This window comes from Oratosquilla oratoria, chromosome 37, assembly GCF_046742065.1.
Source record: "Oratosquilla oratoria isolate Oo_2021 chromosome 37, ASM4674206v1, whole genome shotgun sequence".
Lineage (NCBI taxonomy): Eukaryota > Metazoa > Arthropoda > Malacostraca > Stomatopoda > Squillidae > Oratosquilla > Oratosquilla oratoria.
Window position 1 is genome coordinate 45,366,458 of NC_134813.1, and position 27,050 is coordinate 45,393,507.

A 27,050-nucleotide genomic window follows, 5' to 3' on the forward strand; every position below is an offset into this window, starting at 1 on the left:
GAGTCATATGAGAGGTACAAAGAAAAGAAAAGAGAAGTAAAGCAAAAGGTAAAGGAGGCAAAGAGGAGAACAGATGTGAAATTGAGTAAGAGTATGACGGAAAAATTTGCAAGTAATAAAAAGATGTTTTGGAAAGAAATTAAGAGAGGAAGAGGAGGCGAATCAAGTAGAGAAGAAAAGGTAAAAGGTGCAGATGGAGGGGGCATTACAAAAGAGAGGAATGTCTGTGGAGGAAGGACAGGAGAGGACAGAAGATCCATAAAGGCCTAAAAAAACATCCTTCCCCTTTCCCATAGCTTTCTCACATATCTGTCTTACCACAAAAATCTGATCTACACAACCCCTAACTGTCCTAAACCCACACTGTTCCTCACCAATTACTCCCTCTGTTCCTCTCCTAATCTTCTCAATCAAGACCCTCCCATAAGCCTTCCCAACTACACTCAACAAGCTGATCCCTCTGAAACTACTACACTCACACTTGTCCCCCTTTCCCTTGTAAAGCGGAACTACACAGGCACTCCTCCAGTCCTCCGGCACTCTACCTTCTCTTAAACAAACATTAAATAACCTCACCAGCCAGTCCACCATCACTGTACCTCCTTTTTTGAGACATTCTGCATGGCATCCATCCAGACCAGGTGCCTTACCTGCTCTCATCATCTTAACAGCTGCTTTCACTTCATCCTTCCCTATTTCTCCTCCATTTTCCTCACTCATCACTCTCATTTTCTTAGCGCTTCCCACTGCAACTACCTTTCCTTCCCTATCCTCCTTCACATTTAGCAACTCCCTAAAATACTCTGCCCACCTTCCTCTCACTGCCTTCTCTTCCATTATCATCTCTCCATCTGCACCTTTTACCTTTTCCTCTCTACTTGATTCGCCTCCACTACCTCTCCTAATTTCCTTCCAAAACATCTTTTTATTGCTTTCTAAATTTTCTATTATACTCTTACCCCATTTCACATCTGCTCTCCTCTTTGCTTCCTTTATCTTATGCTTAACCCCTTGAGTACCGGATGTGTGTTTTGTGACACCTGCTTGTCACGGCTGAGTGCACCCACCAGGAACCGAGCATGCTCCCGTGACATGCACGTGTCACAGTTATAAGCTGTGTGTATTGAGGGCTCTCAAGGCCTCAGTTTCTGGGTTATTTCTACCCACGTGGTGGTAAGTGTCTGTTTACAAACATAAGGCTCCAGCCATTCGTGGGACGGTTTGAAACGCTACAAACTTTGACCAATGAGTTACTATCAGTGCTGTGACGTAATTTCTGGAGACCAATCATAATATTATGTATTTTTATACATCATATTTTCTGACCTACGTATGGCAACACATGGTTGTCGAGTGCCGCAATGCACATTCTGTAGCTCTTGTTCAGTGTTGTCTATATTTTTTTGTGGTAGCACGTGCGGATTTACTTCGCAATTATGGATATACCTACATATGACAGTGAAGATGACTATGATGGTGAGATGATGAGTGAATTTGAGGACTCTGATGACTCAGTGGAAGGTGATGATACTTTGTTTGACTCAGAAGCTATCAGTGATGTAGAGAGTGATGCTAGTAGCGACAACGAGAGTATTGAGACGTCTGCAAGTAGTGGCCTGTCAGGCAGCCCTCCTGGCTCACCCCCCACAGCTGCCGGCAGACAAACAGATTTCACACTTCTTTCAGACCCATTCTCTGACACCAGACTTAACCCGCTACCTACATGTAACATTGATTTTCCTGATATACATCCTAGTATTATTCTACATCATGAAGACAGTGCTATGAGTGCTCTAGACTGTTTTCAGTTATTCATAGGGAAGGATGTGATTGCTGCTCTGTGTCTCTGGACCAACACACGTGCTGCATATTTTTTTCGAGACAATCCCCACATTAGTTCTAAGAAATTTATGGGTAAAAAGTGGTGTAATGTCAGTGAGGAAGAGATGTATGTGTACATTTCATTGCAGCTACTCATGGGACTAACACAGTTACCCAAGATATCTGACTATTGGAGTACATCACCACTGTGCCAGGGGCCACCTGTTTTCAGAGCTGTTATGAGTCGTAATAGATTCTCTCAGATCATTAGATTTGTCAGGTTTTCACACCCTGATGATGTTGTCCCCAGGATGCCTATGACAAGAATTCGTACTTATTTGGAGTTGTTACGTGCTAAGTGCATGGAACATTTTTCTGCAGGTGAAAATTTTGCAGTGGATGAGTCACTGATTTTGTTCAAAGGCAGATTACACTTCAGACAGTTCATAAAAACAAAGCGTAAGCACTTTGGTATGAAACTCTTTGCATTGTGTCCTAGTGCTAGTAATGCAAGAGGCTACACCTGGAATTTTTGCTTATGTACACCTGCAATGTATGAGGAGATGAGACAAGACCCACAGCTTGCTATCCTCAGCAAGTCTGAGCGTGTGCCTGTACATCTAATGCACTCACTTCTGAATCAGGGAAGGCACGTTGTCTTAGACAACCGGTACTCTTCCCTTCATCTGGCTGAATATTTGTTGAACAAGAAGACACTGACTACTGGGACCATTCGGACAAACAGAGGTGTGCCTGATATTATCTCACGACAGAATCTTCAGAAAAAGCAGTCTGTATTTGGACGAAAAGAGGATGTGCTGATCGTCAAATTTTGTGACAGAAGATTGGTCCACATTATTACAACCAAGTATACAACAGGGTACAAAAAACAATCATGTCATGTCAAAGGTGGGGGGAGTAAGATGCTGCAGAAGCCCCTGCCTATTCATCATTACAATGACCAGATGGGTGCAGTTGATATAGTTGATCAGCTGTTGGAACCATATGATCCAACCAGGAAATCTTACGCATGGTTCAAGAAGATTGGTGTACATATGATGTCTAGAATGGTACTCAATGCTAGAGTAATATATCAAAACTTGCATAAATGTAGCACTGGGTTCAGTGAATTCATAAAGCTTGTTGTTCACGAGATGTTGCAAGAGTACAGTCTGGGGTATGCCAGCTTGTGTGTGGTACAGGAAGAACAACAGCGCCCCAAGAAAAAACCCAGAAGAACAGGAGTCCCAATGCCAGCAGCAAGTGCACAGCCCCCACCACCACCAGCAGGTGCACAACCCAGCACGTCAGGAGCTGCAGCCACACCAGTGGTTCATGGACTAATGACTATACCAAGCACAGCAAACACACAAAGGCCACGTAGACGGTGCAGGATTTGTACTACTGAGGGCAAGAACAAATGGACAAGAAAATACTGCCCTGCCTGCAAGGATTTACCTGGATTATGTTCTCCTGAACATTACCAGAAGTATCACAGCCAGCAGTAAACATAATCCCATTCCCTATTTTTTTCTTTTGTTTTTACAAGTTTTCTTTACCATCCCTTTTATTACAAGTCTTTCTTCATTTATTTAGTTCTTATATGCTTGCTCAATACATACACTTCACACAATGCACACACACACAGCACTACACCTACATATAAAACTGTGACACTAGCGCTGTACTTTGTGTGAGCATGTGTTGTGTCTGGCTTGACCTTACCTGGGAGCGTGCTACGAGTTTTCCATGCTTTCGGCCACAAAGGACCATCCAATTTTTGCATATCATCGTCATTTGCAAGGTAAATAAATATATAATTTTTCTGTGTATTCTGTGATTTTCAGGCTAATATATAGTTATCCGAGTATGAATGGTTTTGTGCAACATACGTAAAATCAAAGAAAAAAGTAGTTTACTTATTCTTTTTTTACTCAGATGACATCTTGTGGGATTTCTCTGATAGAAAACATAAAAATAGATAGTATAGTGTGAACAGGGTGGGTGTGAGAAGTTGAAGACTACCCCACACATGATGCGGAGGAATGGATGGGCAGTCGGTTCGGCAGGGAAACGTTTGTTTATGTAAGGTTGATGGGTCGGTAACGAAGGGGTTAACTTCCCTTCTCTTTACTTTGTACCTCTGATACCATTCCCTCATCCTAATTTGTAGCCAATCTATGAATGCCTGCTTCTTTTACACCTTTCTTTGCTTCCTCATACCACCACTCACTACCCTTCCTTCTATTTCCTCCCACCCTCCTTGTTCCACACACCATCTTTGCACACCATATGACTCCCTCCTTGAACCATTCCCATTCCTCCTCCACTCCTAGCTCTACTCTATCCTTTACTCCCTCCCACTCCTCTTTCAGCTTCTTATACTCATTCTCCTTTTTTTTCTCATTTAAGCAATTCACTCTAAGTACCTCCCTACCTTCTGCCCTTTTCCTCTTTCTCCACCTATTCTCCACTCTCAATTTACCTTCCACCAGGAAATGATTTGATATTCCCCCACTCTCTCCCCTTAGAACATGTACATCCTTAACTCTTCCTACCATACTGGTCACCATTATATAGTCCATTAACTCCTTCCATACTGTGCCGCATACGTAGGCGGCATGAGGAGCAAGTGGATACGCGAGGCTGCCATATTGGCGTCTTGATTATATTTATTGTAGTTGCCCCTGCGTAATGACATACTCTCTAAACTGTCTTCATCACATTTTCTATGGTTATCAAAATTCACGGGTGAAAGAGAGAACGATCGATATAAGCAGTGACTATATTTTATGATGCGAGTATTATTACGACACATCGTACGTCTGGCAGCTAATGCTGCCCGCGAAATTTTGAACCGTACTGAAGAGGTTAACACTCTATCTGCCACCCTTCCATCCACCACCCTCTCCCATGTGTACTTATGCTTGACTTTCTTCCTAAACACTGTATTTGCTATCATCAACTCCCAAGACACATCACCATCAATTCTCCACTACGATTTTTACCTAGAACTCCATACTTTCCAATCATTCTGTCTATTGGTTCATTTCCTACCCTAGCATTAAGGTCTCCCAATACCACTACATTGACATTTCTTCCTAATCCCGCCATGCACTCATATCTACCCAAAAAGCCTCCCTTTCCTCTATGCTCTTCTCACTACCAGGTCCATACGCACTTACAAAAACCCACATCTGCCTTCCCAGCTTCACCTTCATCCATATCAACCTTGATGAAACCTCCTTCCACTCCACTACCCGTTTACTTATCTCTTCACTTACTAGTATAGCCACCGCTTATCTCCCTCATCCACCTCTTCACTCCTGAGTACCTCCCAGCTACACTCCCAAACTCACAGTTGCCCTTTCCTTTCATTTTAGTTTCACTCAAAGCCAGCACATCCATCTTTCTTCTCACAAACATACTGCCTATCTCTTCCCTTTTACTCTTATCTGTACCACATCCACGCACATTAAAAGACCCAAACCTTAGGGTACTGGTTGAAAAACTCCCAGACCCTCTTATGCCTTTTTCTTTTTTTAGGAATGTCCCCTTTTGGGGCTACAGGTAGTAGGACTCCTAATCCCATCCCCTGTCCTGTTTTTTTGTCGCCTTTTACGACTCAAGTGGAAAGACTTGGAGGTAGCATTCTCTTCCCCCACCACAGGGTTGGCAAAAAAAGGAAATGAATATTCAGAGAAATGGTACAGGACAGTAATGGGGTTGGGAGACAGCATAACAGAGGGATAGTCATAGTATAAAGTGTCATAATTTCTCTATGAACAGAGTTTTCCTATATCACAGACAAAATGGTGTGTGGCTCTGGTCTGTAGGGGTATCCCATATAGACCCTAAAGTATCAACTGTATGCTACTTTGCCACAATAACATGCAGCCAATACCCCAGACAGGGTAATATTTGTCAGTCATGAGTCCATGATGTTTGTACTTATTGATGAAACTCGTCTGGTTCTTTGTGATTTCCTCTTTATCACCCTAGAAATCCACAGTAACATGGCTAACTTCTGACAACTATGAATCAACATTACACCCTGTAGTTAAATGGCCTAACCCTGCCATCATTAATGAACCCAAATATTCTAGGTCTTATGTTTTCTACTCGTGACATTTAACGTACATATCAAAGACCTGACAGCAAAGATCAAGAAAAAAAAATCACTAGTGCTGATTTTGGATAGCAGAAATTAATAACCATCTATAAACAATTCCTAAAAACCACCCTAGAGTATGCCTCCACAGCATAGTCCCCAACAGTCAGCAACTACAACACAAACAATTTACAAACACTACAGAATGGAGCAGAGAGAATAATAACAGGATACACAAAAACCACTTCAGTAGAATACCTACGTACAGATACCAAAATCCCTCCAATAGAACATTGTATGAGAATTGCAGGAACACAATTCTGCACTAGAACCCAATATCACATTACATTTCACAAGAACCACCAACATAATGCAACACACTGAAAGACAACACACTGCTGCATACCAGAGCCCTTGATATCCACCCTTCTGAATCCTCTCTCCCACGAAAGGACAGAGTCCACTTGGCCAGACTGTGGTGCGGCCACCATGCAGCACTTCTAAGCTACCAGAAGAGGCTGGATGACTGCATTGTAAACAGCTGCCCAGGATGTAACACTTCACCCCATACCATACAACACATAATGGAAGACTGCATTATACACAATCATGCACGCAAACAACACAACATACACTTTATAAAGGATTTGTGGGAAAACCCAGTTTCGGCTGTAGCATTCCTTGGGGAGACGGGACTGCTCGGACAGACAGTCTAGGGAACAACAACAACAACATAATGCAACAAAATTAACTATACCAACAGCATACTGCTCAAATATCTACAACAACCTACCACCTAAACACAAAACATCCATTTTGAAACATATATATACCCAGATAATTGAACCCCCAGACAAAATTCACAGTAGTTTGCATACACTCCGTACTCCATCTGACAGTAAGACAGTGCGGACACAAAGACCTGGCCACATATTCAACCTTCATACTTTCCCACACCCTTTTACAAGATGTGATTTCTCAAACTTCTTTTTATCTTGCAGGTTCAAGATGCCAATCCTTGAGGTTGGACAGAAGGTAATGGCCAAGTGGCCAAAGTCCAGCCTGTACTTTCCAGGAAGTATCATTGATTTAAATGATATTGAATATCTTGTTCGATTTGAGGATCCAGATGAGACTGAACTGGCAATCAAACATAGAAATGTTTCGGTAAGCAGTTTAAGCCAAGTTTTTATTATAGTGGAAGATACTTTAAGTATGTATTTTAGAACATGAAATGTGGTAGAATTGAAACATTTAGGTGATCTACTTACCATAAGTAGTGGATGTTGACCAGCTTGCTGCCTTACTGTGGAAGAGCTACCTTGCTGCTTTGACCTTGACTTAAATATTGTGGCAGAGAATGAGAATGGAGATAATGAATGGCTTTAGGTGAAAGTTAGGCTGTGCTGGGGTTGTTTAATGTTGCCATGGTTCAACATATATATGTGCATGGTAGTGAGAGAGATGAAGATGAATTCAAGGCAAGGGTTTGGAGTTGGTAAATGAAAGTGGAGGTGAGCCACTTATTTGTGGATGACACTGCACTTGTGGCTGAGTTTAAGGATAGACGGATGCAGTTTGTGGCAGAGTTTGGGTGGGTATGTGAGAGAAGACACCTGAAAGTAAATGTGAGAAGTAAAAAGGATGAAATGTTAAAGGAGTGATGGTGAGGGTGGGTTTAAGCTCCTCTACCCTTAGATGAGAACTATTTGGGGGTCACGTAGCAATGAATGGAGGAGTGGAGGTGAATAAAAGAATAAAGGGAACAAGTAAATGTCTGGGGGAATGAGAAGTATGTATCTGGGGATGATTGCAAAGAGAAGGTTGTATGAGTGAATGATTGTGCCAACAGCACTGTATGGAATGAGGCTTGGAATTTGAGGAAGGTAGAAAGGGAAAAAAGGAAAACTAAAGGATTTGAAGTAAGGTGTTTGGGAAGTATGGTAGGTGTGACAAGGATTGATTGTGTTGGAAATGTGGAAATAAGGTAGAGAATTGGGTTGGAAAGAGAACTGGCAGATAGGGTAGATAAAAAGAAAATGCAGAGATGGTTTGGGTATATGGAAAGAATGAGTGAGGAATTACTAGCAAAAAAGAATGTAGAAAGTAGAAGTAGATGGAATAAACTTGAGAGGAAGACCAAAAATAAGGTGGATAGATGGGATGAAGGGTTACTGAATCATTCTGTTGCCCCAGATCTCTCTTGCAGGAGACCTGGGGCTAACTGGCAGCAACCACCAAATGTAAGTCACTCAAGAAAGATTTATTGATATATTATTATTTTATTTTTTTATTTATCTATTTTTTTATTATTATTATTATTATTGTTTTTATTATTTATTTTATTTTATTTTATTTTATTTTATTTTTTATTTATTTTTTAAGGTGGAAGAGTAAGACACGGGTCTATGGCCGAGTTTATTCCTGACCAGTTTTGCTTATGGCTTCTTCAGAGGAAGAAGCCATAAGTGAAACTGGTTAGGAAGAAACATTGTATTGTTGACTGGGTATGGGTGTGGGGCAGTGTAGGATGAGATGATTGATGTCATTTGTGTGATGGTTGTATCTGGGACAGTTTGCTTCTCTGGCCAGGTCTGTTTTGTGTTGGTATTGTTTTAGTACTGGGTGGTGACCTGAACATGTACTATTGTGGTTCTTGCTTTTCTTAGGAAGAAGGAACTTCTGGATGTATTTCATGGGGAAGGGAGTTTGGTGGTCAGTCTTGAAGTATTTGTTTTGTAATTTAAATGAGAATATGTTTTTGTATGGATGTACTGTTGTTACATTGGTTACGAGAGGAATGTCTGTTGAGCAAGAAAGAGAAAATGCAAAAGAGGATTGAATGAAGAATGTATCTGACAGTTTTATATAGTTGTAGGGCGAACTAGGCATTAATCAAAGTAGAATCAATTGAGGCCGTAAGGTAACTGAAGTGGTTAATTCCAGAAAACTAGTAAACATAATTAGTTATTAAATTGAACTTAGAATTACTCCTTTATTTTGAGTGGGTTAGGGCGTTGTTACTTGTTGCAAAGGTCGAGGGGATGGTGGTTCGAATCCTGTCACTGGTGAAGTTGAACCAAGGGCATGGTTCATTAAATTCCATGCTACAAAGTCCTCTGTTAAGGGCACCATCCCTTCCGATAGGAGGAGTTTGTGATGTTAAACCATATCATCTTCATTTATTTGTTTATTTTATTTATTTATTTTTGTCTAATAAGAATAACTGTAGAACATCATGGATTTCAGACCATAGGTGGTTTCCGAAGATCAAGCAGAAGCCGCAGTCGCAGCAGGAGTCGAGGTCGAACTGCAAAGAAAGCTGGGAAAAGTCCAGGCCGTCCACCAAAATCTAAAGCTAAAGTTGAGTCAAAGAAGCAGATAAAGAAGCGACCAGAATCGGAATCGGAACCAGAACCGGAACCAGAACCAGAACCCAAGAAAGAACCCACACCCATACCAGAACCCAAACCAGAATTTGAACCTGTCGTGATCCAAGAGGTTAAAGAAGTAGAAGTTAAGGCTGATCCAATAGAACCAGTGGTTGAAGTGAAAACAACTGTTCAGACAGAAACAGAAACTGAAACCATAGTGATTCAAAGGACTTCAAGACCAAGGAGCGTTGTGCCAATTCGCCAATCCGCCAGAATAGCTGCTATGTTAGACAAGGTACAGTTTCTGATTTGTCTTTCTGTTTATGTGTTAATGAATAGGGAGAAATGTGAGGTGAGACTTGGCTACCTCCCATATAAGGGGGAAAAAACCCTTAGTTTATAGATAGACTGTTGTGCCAAGTGACTTTCCCAACAGCAATTTAATTTTGTGACTTATCTGTGCTCTGTGCTGTTGCATACACTAAGTACTTAATTTGCTATGCTTTGTGTGGTGCTATGCACATTATTGGGCATGTGATGTATTACTGCCAATTGCTCATTTTTGCCTCCATTGTTGCTAGTTGAGTGAGGTCAGGAGTGGAGAGAGTTTGAGGCTGTAGCAAAATAGTAAGGGCATACTACATTAGATTTACAGACTAAAAGTCCAATGACCTCCTATGTAGGTGTCATGAGGTGCGAGTGGGTAAACGAGGATGCTGGCGTCAGCGTCTTGATTATATATATATATACAACCACTCCTCGTTTAACGACGACAATTGGGACCAGCGCGCCGTTGTTAACCGAATTGGTCGTTAAGCGAAAGTGTATTCATATACGTACATGTACTGTATGTACAATGTCCAGCAATACATGTATCTTTATTTTCATGTATTTTCCCTCTTTTATACAGTACATTAAAGCTTTATTTACTGTTTATTTACGGTGTTAGGTTCCTGAAATTACCGTATATGACCAAATCCGCGTATGCTGACATTCCATACTGAGTACCGGGGTATTTTTTTAGTTTCGACCATGGGCGCAATATAGCAATAGAAAATTAATTATTAATTTTGTAAATTAAAATGTATCAACGTAATATGCAATTTTGTGGGCGGAAATGAAAGTAAAAAATACCATGCTACAAGAAAATATGCTAATGAACGAAGTCGGTAGCATAGGATTGGGACGCCATCTTGTCGTCTGCCAAAGTCTCTCACGACGACGACAACGAGGACGAGCCGGATGACATTTAATTTGCAGGTAATGATTTATCAAACACAGGTCAGGTTAGTTTAGTTTAGGTTAGATGAATTTATCATCCTTTTATTTCTTCGACATCGGCATCTATCATAACAAACATGGTGTACCATTTGTCCGACATGACTTCGTTACTTACGAAATTTGTTTTAGCACCTTTTTTTTTATTTCCGCTCACAAAATTGCATATTACTTTGATACATTATAATTTACAAAATTAATAATTAATTTTCTATTGCTATATTGCGCCCATGGTCGAAACTAAAAATTTACCACTACCAGTATATACTGTACCCCAGGTAGTTTTTGCAGCTTGCAGGATGGTAATGTAGACCTAAGCTTCAGAACACTTTACCTCACAGCTAATATCCACCGTACAAGTTCAATTATAACATCATACAAATTTGCCTCAGCCAACTTAATTATCGTACACGACGTTGTAACTTCGGGAGATTTACGTTAAACGAATATTGGTCTGTCATAAAGCCCGTCGTAACTCCGCGTCGTCGCTAACCGAGTAGGTCGTTAAACGAGGAGTGGCTGTATATATATATATATATTTTTTAAGTTGTACATAAGTTGCCCAGATTCTGTGAACTGGTCAGATCACATTTTCTGTGTTAATTAATTATTACTCGGTAAAAGAGAACGAGTAATACAGCAGTGATTTTATATTTTATAACACAAATAGTGTGATGCATCATTCATATGGCAGCCGATGCTGCCTGCAAGAATTTGACCCATATTGAAGTGGTTAAGGAGGCGCTCTCCTAGCTCTCCATGAGAATGTGAATTCCATGACATTTAACCAGATCATTTTGTCCTCCAGTGGTAGTGCTAAATGGGCTAGAGTGCCAGTAACAGTCATTAAGATGTTGATTTTTTTTAAGGCACAATCATGGATGCTGCTATGATGCATGGGAATGGGCTGGGGGATGGGGGGTGAGGTAGTATGTGTGAGCAAAATTTGACGCAGCCCGAAAGGATTTCTCCCTGTCTTCTCCTTTTATGCATGGGGGGATGGAGAGGGGGGGGGCCGCCAATTTAATGAAGCGGCCTTGCTGTGGATGTGCTGTGTCTTGCGACACTGCTTCTGACCCAGGGCAGTGGACAAGGTGCAGGGATGACCTGTCATCCAGGAGGTGCTAAGATAAGAGGGAGGGTGGAGGGGTGTGGAGTGTATTCAGGGATGGAATGGGTGGGAATGATTTTATGCCTTTTCCTTTTTGGCTACCTCCCTTGTAAGGGGGGAAAAGCCTTGGTATATGTATGTATGTACAATCATGATGACTGAGTTATAGACCTCAGTGTTTTAACCTTTTCTTGTGGACAGTGAACACTACAGTTAAGTTGAGAGATAAAATGCTGGTAGTGGCAGGTACATTAATTAGGAAAATATTTAGTGGAATTGTGCTGGGCTTTGTTTGATTCACTGAAGCCAGAAGGCACAAGACCAAGTCCGATTATCTGGGAGCGATTTGAAAAAATTAAAGTACATGTTTGTGTGTGTGTATGTATATATACATACATACATACATACATGCATATATAAAAACATAAGTATATGTACGTACTTATATTTTTTCAAGTTGCACCCAGATAATCAGGTAATTGGACTTCCTGAATCAAACCACCCACCTCTGCTTATACTAAAAGCTGTTTCCCCCCTTACAAGGGAGGTAGCCAAAGTTATAGGCATAAATCCATTCCCATTTCATCCCACATACTCCAATCCTACTCACCACCCCTCTCTCTTTTCTTGGATACTCCTGGATGAGGGGTCATCCCTGCATCTTACTGTCCTGGGTCAGAAGCAATGTAGCAAGACACAGCAAGGATGCTCTATTTAATTGGTGACCCACCCTCACCGTCCCCTCATACAGAAAAAGAGAAGATGAGGAGAAATCCCTTTGGGCTACATCAAAATATTCACACACTCCCTCACCCCCATCCCCCACCCTCTCCCATCATCATAGCAGCATCCATACACAACCATTATTCACTCACCTCCTATCTGCTGTCTTCTTCCTTCCTTCCTCAATAGACATTCCCCTCTTTCATAATGCCCCTTATACCACATACATCCATTTCATCCTTGGTCATCCCCTCATCTTCACTTCCTCCACCTCTGCCTTCCACCTCTTTTACTAATCCTCATTCTTTCCATGTGTCCAAACCATCTCAATACTTTTTCATCAACCCTATCTCCTAACTCCCTTTCCACACCCACTCTCCTCCTCACCTCCTCATTTCTCACTCTATCCAGCCTAGTAACCTCTACCATACTTCTCAGGCATTTCATCTCAAACACATTTAAACTCTTCTCTTATGTTCCATATTTTTGCCTGATACATTGCTGTCTGCACAATCACTCCTTCATACAGTCTCCTCTTGGCATCCATTCCCAAATGTCTATTTCTCATTACACTTTTTAATCCCTGAAGGCATTTACTTGCTCCTCGCAATCTACATTCTACCTCCACCTCTACTCCTACCTTTTCTTTTCCTGACAATGATCTTGATTTTTTGTCATTAATTTCCGATTGTAATAAACGATCCTGTAATATATATATATATATATATATATATATACATATATACATACATATATATATATATATATATATATACATATATATATACATATATATATACATATATATATATACATATATATACATACATATATATATATATATATTTTTTTACCTGCTATCATGCCTGCCTTTTCCCACCACATTCATACCCAAGTATCTAAAACTGTCCACTTCCTCCAGTCTCTCTCCCTTAATACTCACTTCCAGTTTGCTGCCACATTCTCTCCATGTACATCTCATCACCTTACTTTTACCCACATTTATCTTCAACTTCCCTCTTTTGCACACCTCCCCAAACTCCTTCACTAACTTCCTTAATCCCTCCTCTGATCCTGTCACAAGTGCAGTGTTGTTGGCAAAGGCTAACTGGTTTATCAGGGGTATTGGCTGCATATTATTGTGGGGTTTAGAACTGCTATGTAGCATGCAGCTGATACTCTAGAGTCTATATGGGGCACCCCTATGGACCAGAGCCACACATGATTTTGTGGTAGAGGAAATCTCTATTCATAGAGAAATGGTGATACTTTATTATACTGTGACTGTCCCTCTATTAGGCTGTCCCCCCACTGTACCACTTTTCTGAATATTCATTTTCATTTTTTGCTAAACCTTGTGGTAGGGGAAAAGAATACTGTCACCAAGTGTTCCCAATTGAGTCATAAAAGGCGACAAAAATGGGACAGGGATAGGACTAAGCATTCTTCTCCTTGGAGCCCCAAAGGGGACATTATGCTATTACATACATACATATGCCAAAGGCTTTTTCTCCCCTCCACCCTCCTCCCTCCCTCTTATCTTGGCACCTCCTGGATGACAGGTCATCCCTGCCTCCTGTCCACTGCCCTGGGTCAGAAGCAGTGTCGCAAGACACAGCACATCCACAGCAAGGCCGCTTCATATATTTGGGGACCCCCCCCTCCTCGTCCCCTCATGCAGAAAAGGAGAAAATGGGGAGAAATCCCTTCGGGCAGTGTCAATTTTTTTTTTTTTTTTTTTTTTTTTTTTTTTTTTTTTTTTCTCATACATAATTCCTCACCCCCCATCCCCCACCCACTTCCCCTCATGCATCACAGTATCATCTATACACGACCCTTCTCCATTCACCCCTATCTTCTGTCCTCTCCCATCCTTCCTCAACAGACATTCCTCTCTTTTGTAATGCCCCTTTCACCCCAGCCATCCATCTCATCCTAGGACGCCCCCTCATATTCACTCCTTCCACCTCTGCCTTCCACACTTCTTGTACTAATCTTTCTTCACTCATTCTATCCATGTGTCCAAACCATCCTAATACCCTTTCATCAACCCTATCTCCCAGCTCCCTTTCCACTCCTGTTCTCCTCCTCACCTCCTCATTTCTCACTCTATCTAGCCTAGTAACCCCTATCATACTTCTCAGACATTTAATCTCAAACACATTCAAACTCCTTCTCTCTTCCTCTCTCATGTTCCATGTTTCTGCCCCGTACAATGCTGTTGGCACAATCACTCCTTCATATAACCTCCTCTTAGCATCTATTCCCAGATGTCTATTTCTCATTACACTTTTCAATCCACCAAGGCATTTACTCGCTTCTCTCAATCTACATTCTACCTCCACCCCCACTCCTCCCTTTCCTGCCACATTCGCACCCAAGTATCTAAAACTATCCACTTCCTCCAGTCTTTCACCCTTAATGCTCACCTCCAGCCTGCTGTCACTCTCTCCCCTTGTACATCTCATCACCTTACTTTTACCCACATTTATCTTCAGCTTCCTTCTTTCACACACCTTCTCAAACTCTGTCACTAACTTCCTCAATCCTTCCTCTGATCCTGCTACAAGCATAGTGTCATCAGCAAACAACAACTGGCTCACCTCCCACTTTTCTCCATTTTCTTTAATATTGATGGTTATTCTTTGAATAACTTTATGGATGGCATAAAGACCTTGTAATGTAGTCACCGTTTTAAGAATATGTTTGACTATATTTTCATGATTGTTAAGAGCTTGCTTTATGTTTACTGCTTTGATTGTATTAGTTTAAGGTTAAGTTTTCAACGAAAGACTTTAACTTAATATTTTTTTCAGAACACTGATGATGAGGATGATGATGCACTTGTTAACAATATCAAAGAAGCTAACGCAGAACCTGGTGTAGAGGAAACTCAAACTGAAACTGAACACAGGACCCTTGGTGTCAAAATAAAATCCTTCTTCAAGTCGGTTGGCTGTACTATATACAGTACTCTTCCTGCATTAGCTACCCTTAAAGTGTTGCCTTTAATAGTGATGGCACTTGGGTTCCCATTTGTTGTTTCACACATGTGTATGAAGGTAAATATATAATTTGATCTGTTGATTTCATTAGTGTATTGAATGAATATTGTTTACACACCATATTTGCTGGCATATAAGATGCACCTTCGCATAGGTTTAGCTCTGTTGTACAAAGAAATTTAGAATATTATTACTAGTTCAGGCATGTAAAATTTCTGCGTTTCTGTGGAATTCAGCATATTTAAGAACACTTTCTTGTGGTTTGTCATTATTTCCATTTCTTCCAAAGCTATAAAAAATAATAATATGTATAGGCTCGTAACTGTTACTCTTAATGTTTTTGTGCTGTTCTGGATTGGTTAGTGAAATATTTTCACCAGATTGCACTATTTGAAGCAGAAAAATTCAAAAGCTCCATACTGTTGGAGAGGAGACCCTACCCTAGTGTGCTTGCTTTGCTCTCTCTCTCTCTTTCTCTCACACACACACAACCCCCATTCACATGCCTGGTATTTAGAGGGAAATATATTGTGAGAGGGCATTTTATGTGCTAGCAAATACAGTACATTTATGTATTCATAATTATATGTAGCTTCTAACAAAACAATATATTCTAGATTTTTTCTACTTCAAATTTAAATGCATGTGATGCTATTTCACTATAACCCTTGTTGTCAAGTAATTCTTGTTAGATATGTGTTCGGTCGTGAGCTATGGGTAAAGTAGCTCAGGCTGTTGGATTCTGCTATGGTGGTGCTGTGCTTTGCTGCATTGCCTTGGACCTGAGTGACATGGGTTACCTTTCATCCATGAGATGCTAGAATGGAAGGGGCAATGAATGGGTTTTGGGTGGGTATGTATTTTGACTTAACCATCCATACTCTTGAAGGGGAAAAGGCTTTTTGGTATATATATACATACATATACTAAAGTCTTTTTTCCTCATAAGGGAGGTAGCCAAAAAACATAGGTATAAAAACCACTCTCACACATTCCATCCCTATCATACTCCACTGCCCTCCACCCTCTTCCCTCCCTTTTATCTTGGCACCTTCTGGATGATGGGTCATCATGACCCTGCATTTCGCATCTGAGGTAACCCTCAACAGATTTTCCCTTATTGCGTGCATCTGAAACACATCTCAAAATATCTCTCTGTCAGCCATGTCATACACTTCCAAATCCATAAAAGCCCAAATGACGTCCCTTTTAACTTCTCGTGTAAATGTCTTTCTATGCAAATCTTGCCTTTGCATCCTCTTGTTTTTCTAAACCTATGCTGTTCTTTCCCAGTTACTCCCTCTGTTTTACACTTTCAGTTGATACCCTACACCTTATCAACTACACTTACCAACCTAATCCCTCTAAAACTACTTTATTCATCTGTCTATATACCAAGGGCTTTTTCCCCATTATAAGGGAGGTAGCCAAGGCAAAAGGCATGTACCCAGTCCCATCCACCACCCTTTCCTCCCTTTCATCTTGGCTCCTCATGGATGAAGGGTCATCCCTGTCTTGTGCCCACTGCCCTGAGTCAGAAGCAATGCAGCAAGACACAGTACATCCACAGGAAGGCCGCTTCACTAATTTAGCTATTCCCCCTCCCCCTCTGGCCCCTTGTGCAGAAAATAGAGAAGACGGGGTGAAATTCCTTTGGGCTGCGTCAAATTATCATTCACATATAACCACTCCCCCCCCCCATCCTCTACCCCCTCCCTTACATGCATCACAGTATCATTTATGCACAGCCATTCTCCACACCTCTGTTTCCTGTCTTCTCCCTTCCTCAGCAGACATTTTCCTATTGTTCAGTCCCTTTCACCTCATCCATCTCATCCTCAGTTGTCCCATCAAGTTCACTCCATCCACCTCTGCCTTTCACACCTCTTTTACTAATATTTCTTCATTCTTTCCATGTGTCCAAACCATTCCAGTACTGTTTCATCAGCCCTGTCTGCCATCTTCTTTTCCATCCTTGCAGTCCTCACTTTCTCATTTCTCACTATCCAACCCCTACCATACCCATAGTTCTCAGACATTTCATCTCAAACACATTTAAACTTTTCCTCTGTGCCTCTCTTAAATTCCGAGTCTCTGCCTCATACATTGCTGATGGCACAATCGCACCTTCATATAATCTCTTTGTATTTATTCCTAGATGCCTATTTCTCATGACACTTTTTAATCCCCCAAGGCATTCACTTGCTTCTCTCAATCTGCAATTTACCTCCACCTCTACTCCTCACCTTTCCTGCCATATGCTTCTTTCCCCGTAGAATGGAGAGGCCAAATCAAAGTATACTCGTTCCACACTGATCCCTCCCATTCATCAACCTCTTCATCTTGGTACTTAGTGAATAAAGATCATTCTGTCCCTTACCAGAATGAAGCAAGACACAGCACCTCCTCAGCAGGGCCCAACAGCTAGAGCTGGTTCCACCATGTTATTGTATGGCAACTGGAACACATAATTGTACATAGTGTTATTTTATAATCATTGATCTCTCTGGTGTTGCTTTCATTAGTTTGTCATATATTGCAGAAAAAATGTACTGTGCAAGAGATTCCAGCTTTCCCTATGAAGTTGGATGCTTACTACAGTCTTACAGGTCTTGCAATGTTTATGGGCTTTCTACTAACCCAGCTGCTTTTGTATTTTGTACCAATTGGGCGAAAAGTCGTGCTTCCAAACGGAGCTTCCGTTCGGTGCAATGGTAATTTTGAGTGCTTATGTTTCGTCATGTAACAGTGTGATACTAATTTATGTTATAATTTTTCATCATTCCGGTGGAACTGAAATGATATTACTTGATTTATGTTTGTAATTTATTGAATATAGTGGATAGTAATTAATTTTTCTTTTTCTGCAGGTTTTATCTCGCTCATTTTGACATTGGTTGTTATACCAGTTCTGATGAACTTCAACGTGAATGTATTGGCAGTGCACACTCATCTCAGACATCTTCTTGTCTGTTATATGACCTTTGCCCTCGTTCTCTCACTACTGCTCTTCGTTTTGGCAAGGAATGCCCCAGATGACTCTAAAAACCCAGGTGGCAATTCTGGCCTCTTCTTCCCTGATCTTTTTGTTGGGCGCCAAATTTCACCATGCATTGGAAACTTGGATGTGAAGCATTTCCTGCTTAGGGTTGTTCATCTGACTCTGGTAAGTTTTATATTTTGTTTGAGAATGTCTTCTTGCACCACTGTAATAGAACTTATATAACATACTCCACTCCTATTCACTGCCCCTCCCTCCCTCTTTTCTTGGTTTCTGGATGACCACAATGCTTGCGTCAAAGGCATGTGTGCATGTGCACACACACACACATAAACACTCACTAAATTGGGATAAGAGAAACACATGAGGACATGGAAGCTCAAAAAGAACAGTTATAGAAGAGACATGAAAAAGAGCAGCTTTTCCCAGAGTGGTGAATGTATGGAACATACTTGAAACAATAGTGTGTGCCAAAGCAATACACGAATTTAAGGACAAATTATGGCGAGATACAGAGATGGGACACCACAAGCATAGCTCCCCTTCCTGTAAGATACAACTAGGTAAATACGCACACACACACACACACTGCATCATTTACTCATTCATTTACTACTGCTCTCCAGTCAATTCTAAAATGTGTTTAGCTTCTTGCTTCCTTCAAATTCCAATTCCATAGAGTGCTGTGGGCAGTCATTCCCTTGTAAAGAAATTTCTTTACTTTCATCCACAGATACCAATTTCTCATGACACTTTTCCACCCTTGCTCCCTCATTCTGTCTCGTGTGACTTCAAATACCTAAAGCTCTCCAATACCTCCACCTTCTTACTCTTTAAACTCACCAACCCATTGTCACCTTCATCCCTTGTACATCTCATCACCTTACTTTTGCTCTCATATACATTAACTGAACCACCTTCCTTATAAGAAGGAAATGGCCTTTAGGTGTGTGTGATTGATTTAATTATTTTGTTTATTTATTTCCAACAGATTATTTTTAGTGTAATTATTATCATCAAAGACCTGCTTGACACTGGTGTTTACAGTCCAACAATTATGGTGGCTAACATTCTCCAGGTAAGTCTCATAATGCTGGATGAATTGTATTAGTGAATAGTTAATTTTCTAAATCTATATTGCCTGTCTTCCAATACTTAGCAAACTTCTGATATGACTTATCTGTATTTTGGTAGATATTCTTAGGGGTTGACATGATATGGATGGAAGATAATTTGTTTACTACCTTTGAGTACAACCGGAGAGGCTGTGGACTAATGACAGTAACAAATTACTGTGGCTTACCATTTGTTTATGGACTAGTTGTCAGACTGGTTCTCTACCACAGGTAAGGATTTTATTTTATTTATTTCACCTGAGTTGAAAGGGAAGTGTGAATTTAAGTTTGGATGTTTGGTGGATGTCTGTGTTGAAGAACATAAGTGTAGTGGATGTGTGTGTTGAAGTACGTAAGTGTAGTGGATGTATGATGATTAGGTCAGGGAGGGTAAGTAATTGATGAGATAGGAAAATGCAAAATGGGCCATCAAGGGAGCTGTAGACAAAAATCTGGGGCCACAGGTTTCATGTGTGAGATCTAAGGCAATAACTTGACGAATGGTTAATGTAGGGAATGGATATAGAGATATTTAGGTCAGTTATGAACTTGTTTATTGATATGTTAATTAGTGTTCTTACATTTAATTTATTTGTTTATTTTTCAGAACTGAGCATGAATGGTACATTCTCACACTCATTGTGGGTCTTTATCTTGTTGGGTATGTAATATTCCGTGGTGCCAATTCCCAAAAACACACGTATAGAATCAATCCATCGGATCCAGCTCTTTGCCGTAAGTAATAAATATAATGGATTCTGTCAGTATGTTATAGGAAGAGGTGACAAACTTCTCATCTGTAAGAAAATGTAATTTTTGTTCACTTGTCTGAATTTTAATTATGGAAATCTTCTGATTAGATTTGGAGAGTATACCAACTGCTGCTGGAACTCGCCTACTTGTATCTGGGTGGTGGGGTATTGTTCGACATCCCAACTTACTTGGCAACATAACCATTCTGCTAGCTCAGGTCCTACTTTGTGGTAAGTTGGTAGATTTTCATGTAAATGTAATGATATATAAAGCCATTTCAAGAATAACAAAAAGTGCTGTGACACATGAAGTATGTAGTTATAAGTCAGAGTAGTTTGTAAACTGGTTACGTAAATCATTCGGTGGCACCAACAATAGACACTAAAGTGGTAGTCTTATGTGATGACAGACATCAGATTGAATCATCCTAAATGCCTGTCTTCAAAACCCATCAACAGCGTGATAGCCTGTGGAGGGGGACACTTGGTTATCAGACTGGCCCCTCAAGATCAGTTTTAACTGTTTCCTCCACCTTTTCACATAAAGAAAGCTGACAGCTAGTGACTGTTCTCCTCTGTCATAAGTTGGATATAAACAGTCCGTTAATCTGTACCCCCAGGTGTCTTGCAGAAGACCCACAGCCCCCAGGGGGTGCATAAATCACTTAGAGAAGAGATATTGTGTATTTGCTTGGAGATTGTAAGTGTGAGGTATACTAGTGTGAAGTGTTCTGTGTCTTCTCTGTGCTGGTTGTACCTGGTACAAGTTGAATCTGGCCAGGCCTTTTCTGTGTTTGTACTGTCTTATGAGAAAGGTATTTGTTATGAGAAATAGGTATTTGGGGATGAACATTAAGAGTAGATTGTATGAGGAAGTGATTGTGCCAGGCCTTTTCTGTGTTTGTAGTGTCTTATGAGAAAGGTATTTGATATGAGAAATAGGTATTTGGGGATGAACATAGAGTGGATTGTATGAGGAGATTGTGCACATGGCAGTACATGTAGCAGACATGTAATTTGAAGGCAGAAAGGAAGAGCATAAACATGTTTAAGATGAAGTGTTGAAGTATGGTTGTAATGAGGTTGAATAGATTGAGGAATGTGGAGCTGAGGCAGAGAATGGGGATGGAGAAAGGTGGTAAATAGGGTAGATGAAAGAATACTGAGATAGTTTTGACACATGAAAAGAATGAATGAGGATAGAAGTGGCTTTTTTGTGGATGTACTCTCTTGCTGCGTCATTTCTGATCCAGGGCAGTGGGTGAGATGCAGGGATGACCCATCATCCAGGAGCCAAGAAAAGAGGGAGGGAGGGATGGTGAGTGGGAGTGGAGTATATGGAGATGAAGTAGGTGGGAGTGGATTTATGCCTTTGATTTTGGCACCTCCCTTGTTAGGGGGAAAAAGCTGTTGGTATATGTGTATATAAATGACTTGGACAGTGGGATTGATAGTGATGTTAGTAAGTTTGTAGATGACACTAAAATAGGATGCCATAGTTGGGGGAAGTTTGTGGGAGGACCATAATAGGTTGTTTGCATGGTTAGTAAAATGGCAAATGGACTTCAGCATTTCAAAGGGCAGTGTGTTAAATGTAAGAGTACACAACCCAGCAAACAGGTATAGCTTAGATAATGCCATATTACAGAAAACAGAATGTGAAAAGGACTTGGGAGTCTTAGTGAGCCTTGACCGACTTGGGAGTCTTAGTGAGTCCTGACCTTAAATCCAGGAAACCTTACATTAATTCCAGGGATAGAGCATTTATTACTAGGATGGTTACAAACAAAAGTCAATATTTAGACCTATCTTTGACTATGACTGTCCTATAGAATGGATAAATCACTTGAATCAATACAGAGGAAAATGGCCAAAATTATACAAGGGGTTAGTAATTTACTATACAAAAACAAGCACCTTCACTTACTCTGGAAAGGTGAACAGCTGCCCAGGATGTAACACTTCACCCCATACCATACAACACATAATGGAAGACTGCATTATACACAATCATGCACGCAAACAACACAACATACACTGCATAAAGGATTTGTGGGAAAACCCAGTTTCGGCTGTAGCATTCCTTGGGGAGACGGGACTGCTCGGACAGACAGTCTAGGGAACAACAACAACAACAACTCTGGAAAGGTGAAGAGTGCAGGTAGACATAATAGGAGTATTTAAGTGGGTCAAGGGCTTTAACGATGGTGATGCAGACATACATACATACCAAAGGCTTTTTCACCCCTTACAGGGGAGATAGCCAAAAAGAAATGCAGACATAGTCATCATATTAAGACAACAGGGCAGAACTCATAGTAATGGATTTAAATTGGACAAATTTAGGTTTAAGAAGGAAATCATGGCAAGAACAGGTTTACTAACGGTGGTTAATGAATGGAATAGACCTAGTAACCATGTAGCGAGCAATGAAGCAATTTGTTGGTTTAAGAGAAGATGACTTTATGGATAGTGATGACCTGGTGGTAATGGACATGATAGTGTAGGCCTTACGGTCTCTTACAGTCTCTTCTATTCTCATGTTCGTATATTCACAGTTCATGTGCTTAAAGCCCTAAACCATCCCAATAATCGTCCATCAGCCCTCTCTGCCAGTTCCCTTTCCACCTCTGCTCTCCTCCTGACCCAAATTCTCATGCTATCCAGCCTTGTAACTCCTACTATACTTCTCAGACACTTCATCTCAAACACATAAAATTCTCCTTTCTGCCTTTTAGATTCCAAGTCTCCGACCCATACAGTGTAGTAGGCACAATCAACCCCTCCATGTAATCTTCTATTTGTGTCCATTCTCAGATGCCTACATGACACTTTTCAATCCCCCAAGACATTAACTTGTTTCTCTCAATCTACAGTTTACCTTCACCCACGCCTCTCCATTCCAACCCCAAATACTTAAATTATCTACTTCCTCCAACCTCTCTCTTTTAAGACTCATTTCCAGCTCACTGCCACCCTCTCTCCTTGTACATCTTGTCACCTTACTTTTACCCACATTTACATTCAACTTTCTCCTATTGCATACCTTTCCAAACTCCTCACCAACTACCTTAATCCCTCCTGACCCCACCACAAGCAGTGTTGTCCACAAACAACTGGCTCACCCACTTCCCACCACTACCGCTATGTCTAACCATCTCCAATCCCCTACCACCCTTGCAGTTACCCCCTGTACAACCCCATCTATGTACGCATTGAACACCAATGTCAACATGACACAGCCGTGATGCAGCCCTACATTTACTGCAAACTACTAGCTCTCAACTTCCAATCCTGACACAAGCTGTACTGTTATAAAAATGATTGACTGCCCTTAACAGCTTTCCCCCAATCCCATATATCTGCAATACCTCCCACAGTGCCTTACTGTCTACCCTGTGATAAGCCTTCTCCAAATCAATAAAGCCCCAAAATAACATCCTTACCTTTTGCCAAAGCCTTCCCACAAATCTGCCTTACCATAAAAATTTGATCATGCATCCTCTACTTTTCCTAAACACACCCTACTCCTCACCAGTTACTCGCTCTGTTCTTCTAATCATCTCAATTAACACCCTCCCATAGGCCTTTCCAACTACACTTACAAATTGATTCCTCTAAAAATACTAGAATCTAATTGTTCCCTTTTCCTGTGTAGAGTAGAACTATATAGGCTCACTTCCAGTCCTGTTTAGAGTAGAACTATATAGGCACACTTCCAGTCTTCTGGAGTTTTCCCCACCATAGACATACATTACACAACCCTGTAACAGTAGCTCCTGTTTTTCAGACACTTTGTATGACACACATCTAAACCTCGGTGTCTTACCAGTTGTTTGTACCTTAACTTTTCTTACATAACTTCCATTTATTTTCCTTCCCATTAATGTCATAAAACATATGAATGAAGGAGACTGCAAGAGATCATGTGGCCTACACTAGTCAGTTCCATGTCCATTACCACCTGTCATCCCCATCCATAAAGCTGTCTAACCATTTCTTAAGACAACTGATAATTTCAGCGTTCAGTACATGGTTACTAAGTCTGTTCCATTCATTGACCACCCTATTAGTAAACCAATTCTTGTCAGTATATAATAGTTATTGCCTTGAGTTTCACAGACACAAAACCCACAGCCCACAGTGGCTGGCAATGGTCCTCAGGCCCTTCCATTGATCTCTTTGAGAAGAAATGTTGGACTTTTATCTATTGTATTAGTGTGGAAGTGTTTGTCACCAGCTTATGATAGAGAAACCTCTTCCACTAAGGTTGAAACAAATTGTGATTATTAGACAGTGCCAAATTTGGTGTATTTATTTCTTTTGGCTAAGGACATTTTTGTTGTAGAGGAAGCTGAGTGCTTTATTGAACAAGTTGAGGAAACTACTTTTTTTCTCTCTCTCTCTCTCCAAGAAGAGAGCACCACATGGTTTCTATATACTTATCTATCTATATAACAAGGGCTTCTTCCTCCTTATAAGGGAGGTAGCCAAGTCAAAGTCATGCTTGCACTCACTCCCAACCATTCCATTCCCATCTACAAGCCTCATTTCCCTCTCACCTGTTACTTATGGATGAAGTATCAACCCTGTTGCTTACCTACTGCCTGGGTCAGAAGCAATATGTTTCTGTATAAGGGGGTTAGAGAGGGTGGGTTGTTGAATTAATGAAGCAGCCTTGTTGTGAATGTGCTGTGTCTTGGGACACTGCTTCTGACCCAGGGCAGTGGCCAAGATGCAGAGATGACCCATCCTCCAGGAGGTGTCAAGATAAGATGGAGGGAAGAGGGTGGAGGGGATGGAATGGGTGGGAGTGGTTTCTATACCTTTGTCTTTGGCTACCTCCTGTGTAAGGGAGAAAAGAGCCTTTGGTATATGTATGTATATTGTACTAGCCAAATTACCCGCGAGTTGGTGAATAATCCCTAACCTAATCATACCCCACTTATTTGAGGAGGGAGATGCCCTTTGGAAATAAAATATATTCAGCCATAAGAAAAGAATTGCACTCATTTTTTATTATCTTTGAATTCGAGTATATTACTGCCCAACATTTGATAAAATTATACAATCAATTTGCATTTACATGCTTTCTCCTTACAAAGGCTATCGTAGTTTGTGGCAACATGAATTTCACAAATATAATAATATTTATGAATTGTTACAAAATGCCAATTCTATTAAGGGAGACTACAGTAGTGGCATGTTACACCACCATACCCCTTTAATCCTTAACCCTAGCCAAAATAATTTATTTATTTTATTTATTTATTTTTTATTATTATTATTATTTTTTTTTTTTTCTATGAATTATAGTTATCCAAGTACCTGGAGTGATAGGGTATCAGAATATATATATATATATGGTTATGGGGGTCTATCTCCTAAACCCTAGGAGGAGTTCGTGCACAAACAAACAAACAGACAGACAGAAGCTACTACTTTATTATAGTAGATACTTATAATATTTATTTATTTATTTTTCAGGTTTTGATTTTGCTCTGCCATGGCTGTTGTATGCTTCGTGTATTGTCTACTTTGTCATCCATATTAATGAAATGGAGTCCCACTGTCAGACTAAGTATGGAACTGCTTGGGAGAGTTATTGTAGTAGAATAAAATACAAACTTGTATCAAGGATCTTCTAATAGGCCTTTGTCAGAATTGTAATTTATTTCTCTCTCTTTTTTTTTTTTTTTTTTTCATTTCTTTTTCTTTTCTTTCATTGATATTGACCACAGACAACCAAAATTATTTTGGAAATCTTATTTTGTGAAGACAATGTACATACTGTTTTTATTTCTTGCTGAACCTCTTAGTTATATTATTTGATCTTTCAAAATTATTTTTACTACTTAAACCTTTGACATGGAACTTTATTGTCATGTATCTTGAACAAAGGAACAGTGCAATGTATCAAAATTAAGTGTACATGGCAATATATTTTTAAATCAGTGGAAGTATAGCTAATATAATTATTGCAATCAAAGACATATTTAAGATTGCTTGTCAAAAGTATACAAGAAAAAAGATAAATCATGATTATGTAAATATTAACCATGAAATGTTTTACAAAGACATGTGTAAATAATCCTGCTCATTGTGTAGCACGTAAAGCATAAGTCGTAAAAAAAAAAAAAACCAGATAATAGAGCTCCAGGTATTATCACTTAAGTTTCAGATAGAACAGTTTGTGATGGCATGACAAAAGTTTGGGAAATTTTATTTTATAGAAAAACAAGGAATAAATGTAGTGTTATTTTTATTGTATGTGATAAGATTTCTTGAGTTTGGGCAAAGGTTACATTCCCAACACCCATTTTAGTTGTGCATTACAAGTAGGAGTAAGTTATGTAATCAGGAATTATTTTTGATTTAATATGGTTTTCATAATTAGTGCTGAGTAGTGACCATTGGTTATGTATATATTATGGTGAAGATAGACTTATTTATTTTTTATCTTATTTATTTATTTTTTTATTTACCTTTTTTTTATCACTGTACAGTTATTGATAAGGTTTTGTATTAAAACATTTGTAGTAAATTTGTAGTTTTATTTGCCCTTATGAATTTTCAAACAAGACTAGTTCCTGTTAAGGTTTTAAAGTGTCAGTTGCTAATGAGAATTAAAGTAGTACATACATCTAACAAGGACTTTTTCCCCCATATAAGAGAGGTAGCCAAAATCAAAGGCATAAATCTACTCCCACCCATTTCATCCCCACATACTCCACTCCCATTCACCATCCCTTCCAATTT

General features: G+C 40.1%; 1 protein-coding gene across 1 annotated transcript; it reads left to right on the plus strand.

Moving 5' to 3' along the window:
- LOC143019703 (uncharacterized) lies at positions 1-26,835 on the plus strand. The gene is made up of 11 exons (XM_076175681.1): positions 1-3,325; positions 6,934-7,099; positions 9,182-9,601; positions 15,235-15,480; positions 17,966-18,137; positions 18,294-18,589; positions 19,416-19,502; positions 19,619-19,770; positions 20,147-20,274; positions 20,400-20,522; positions 25,779-26,835. Exons 1-11 carry the CDS (start codon positions 1,437-1,439, stop codon positions 25,937-25,939), a joined length of 3,840 nt encoding a protein of 1,279 aa, XP_076031796.1. The 5' UTR covers positions 1-1,436; the 3' UTR covers positions 25,940-26,835.
- Positions 26,836-27,050: the final 215 nt, after the last annotated feature.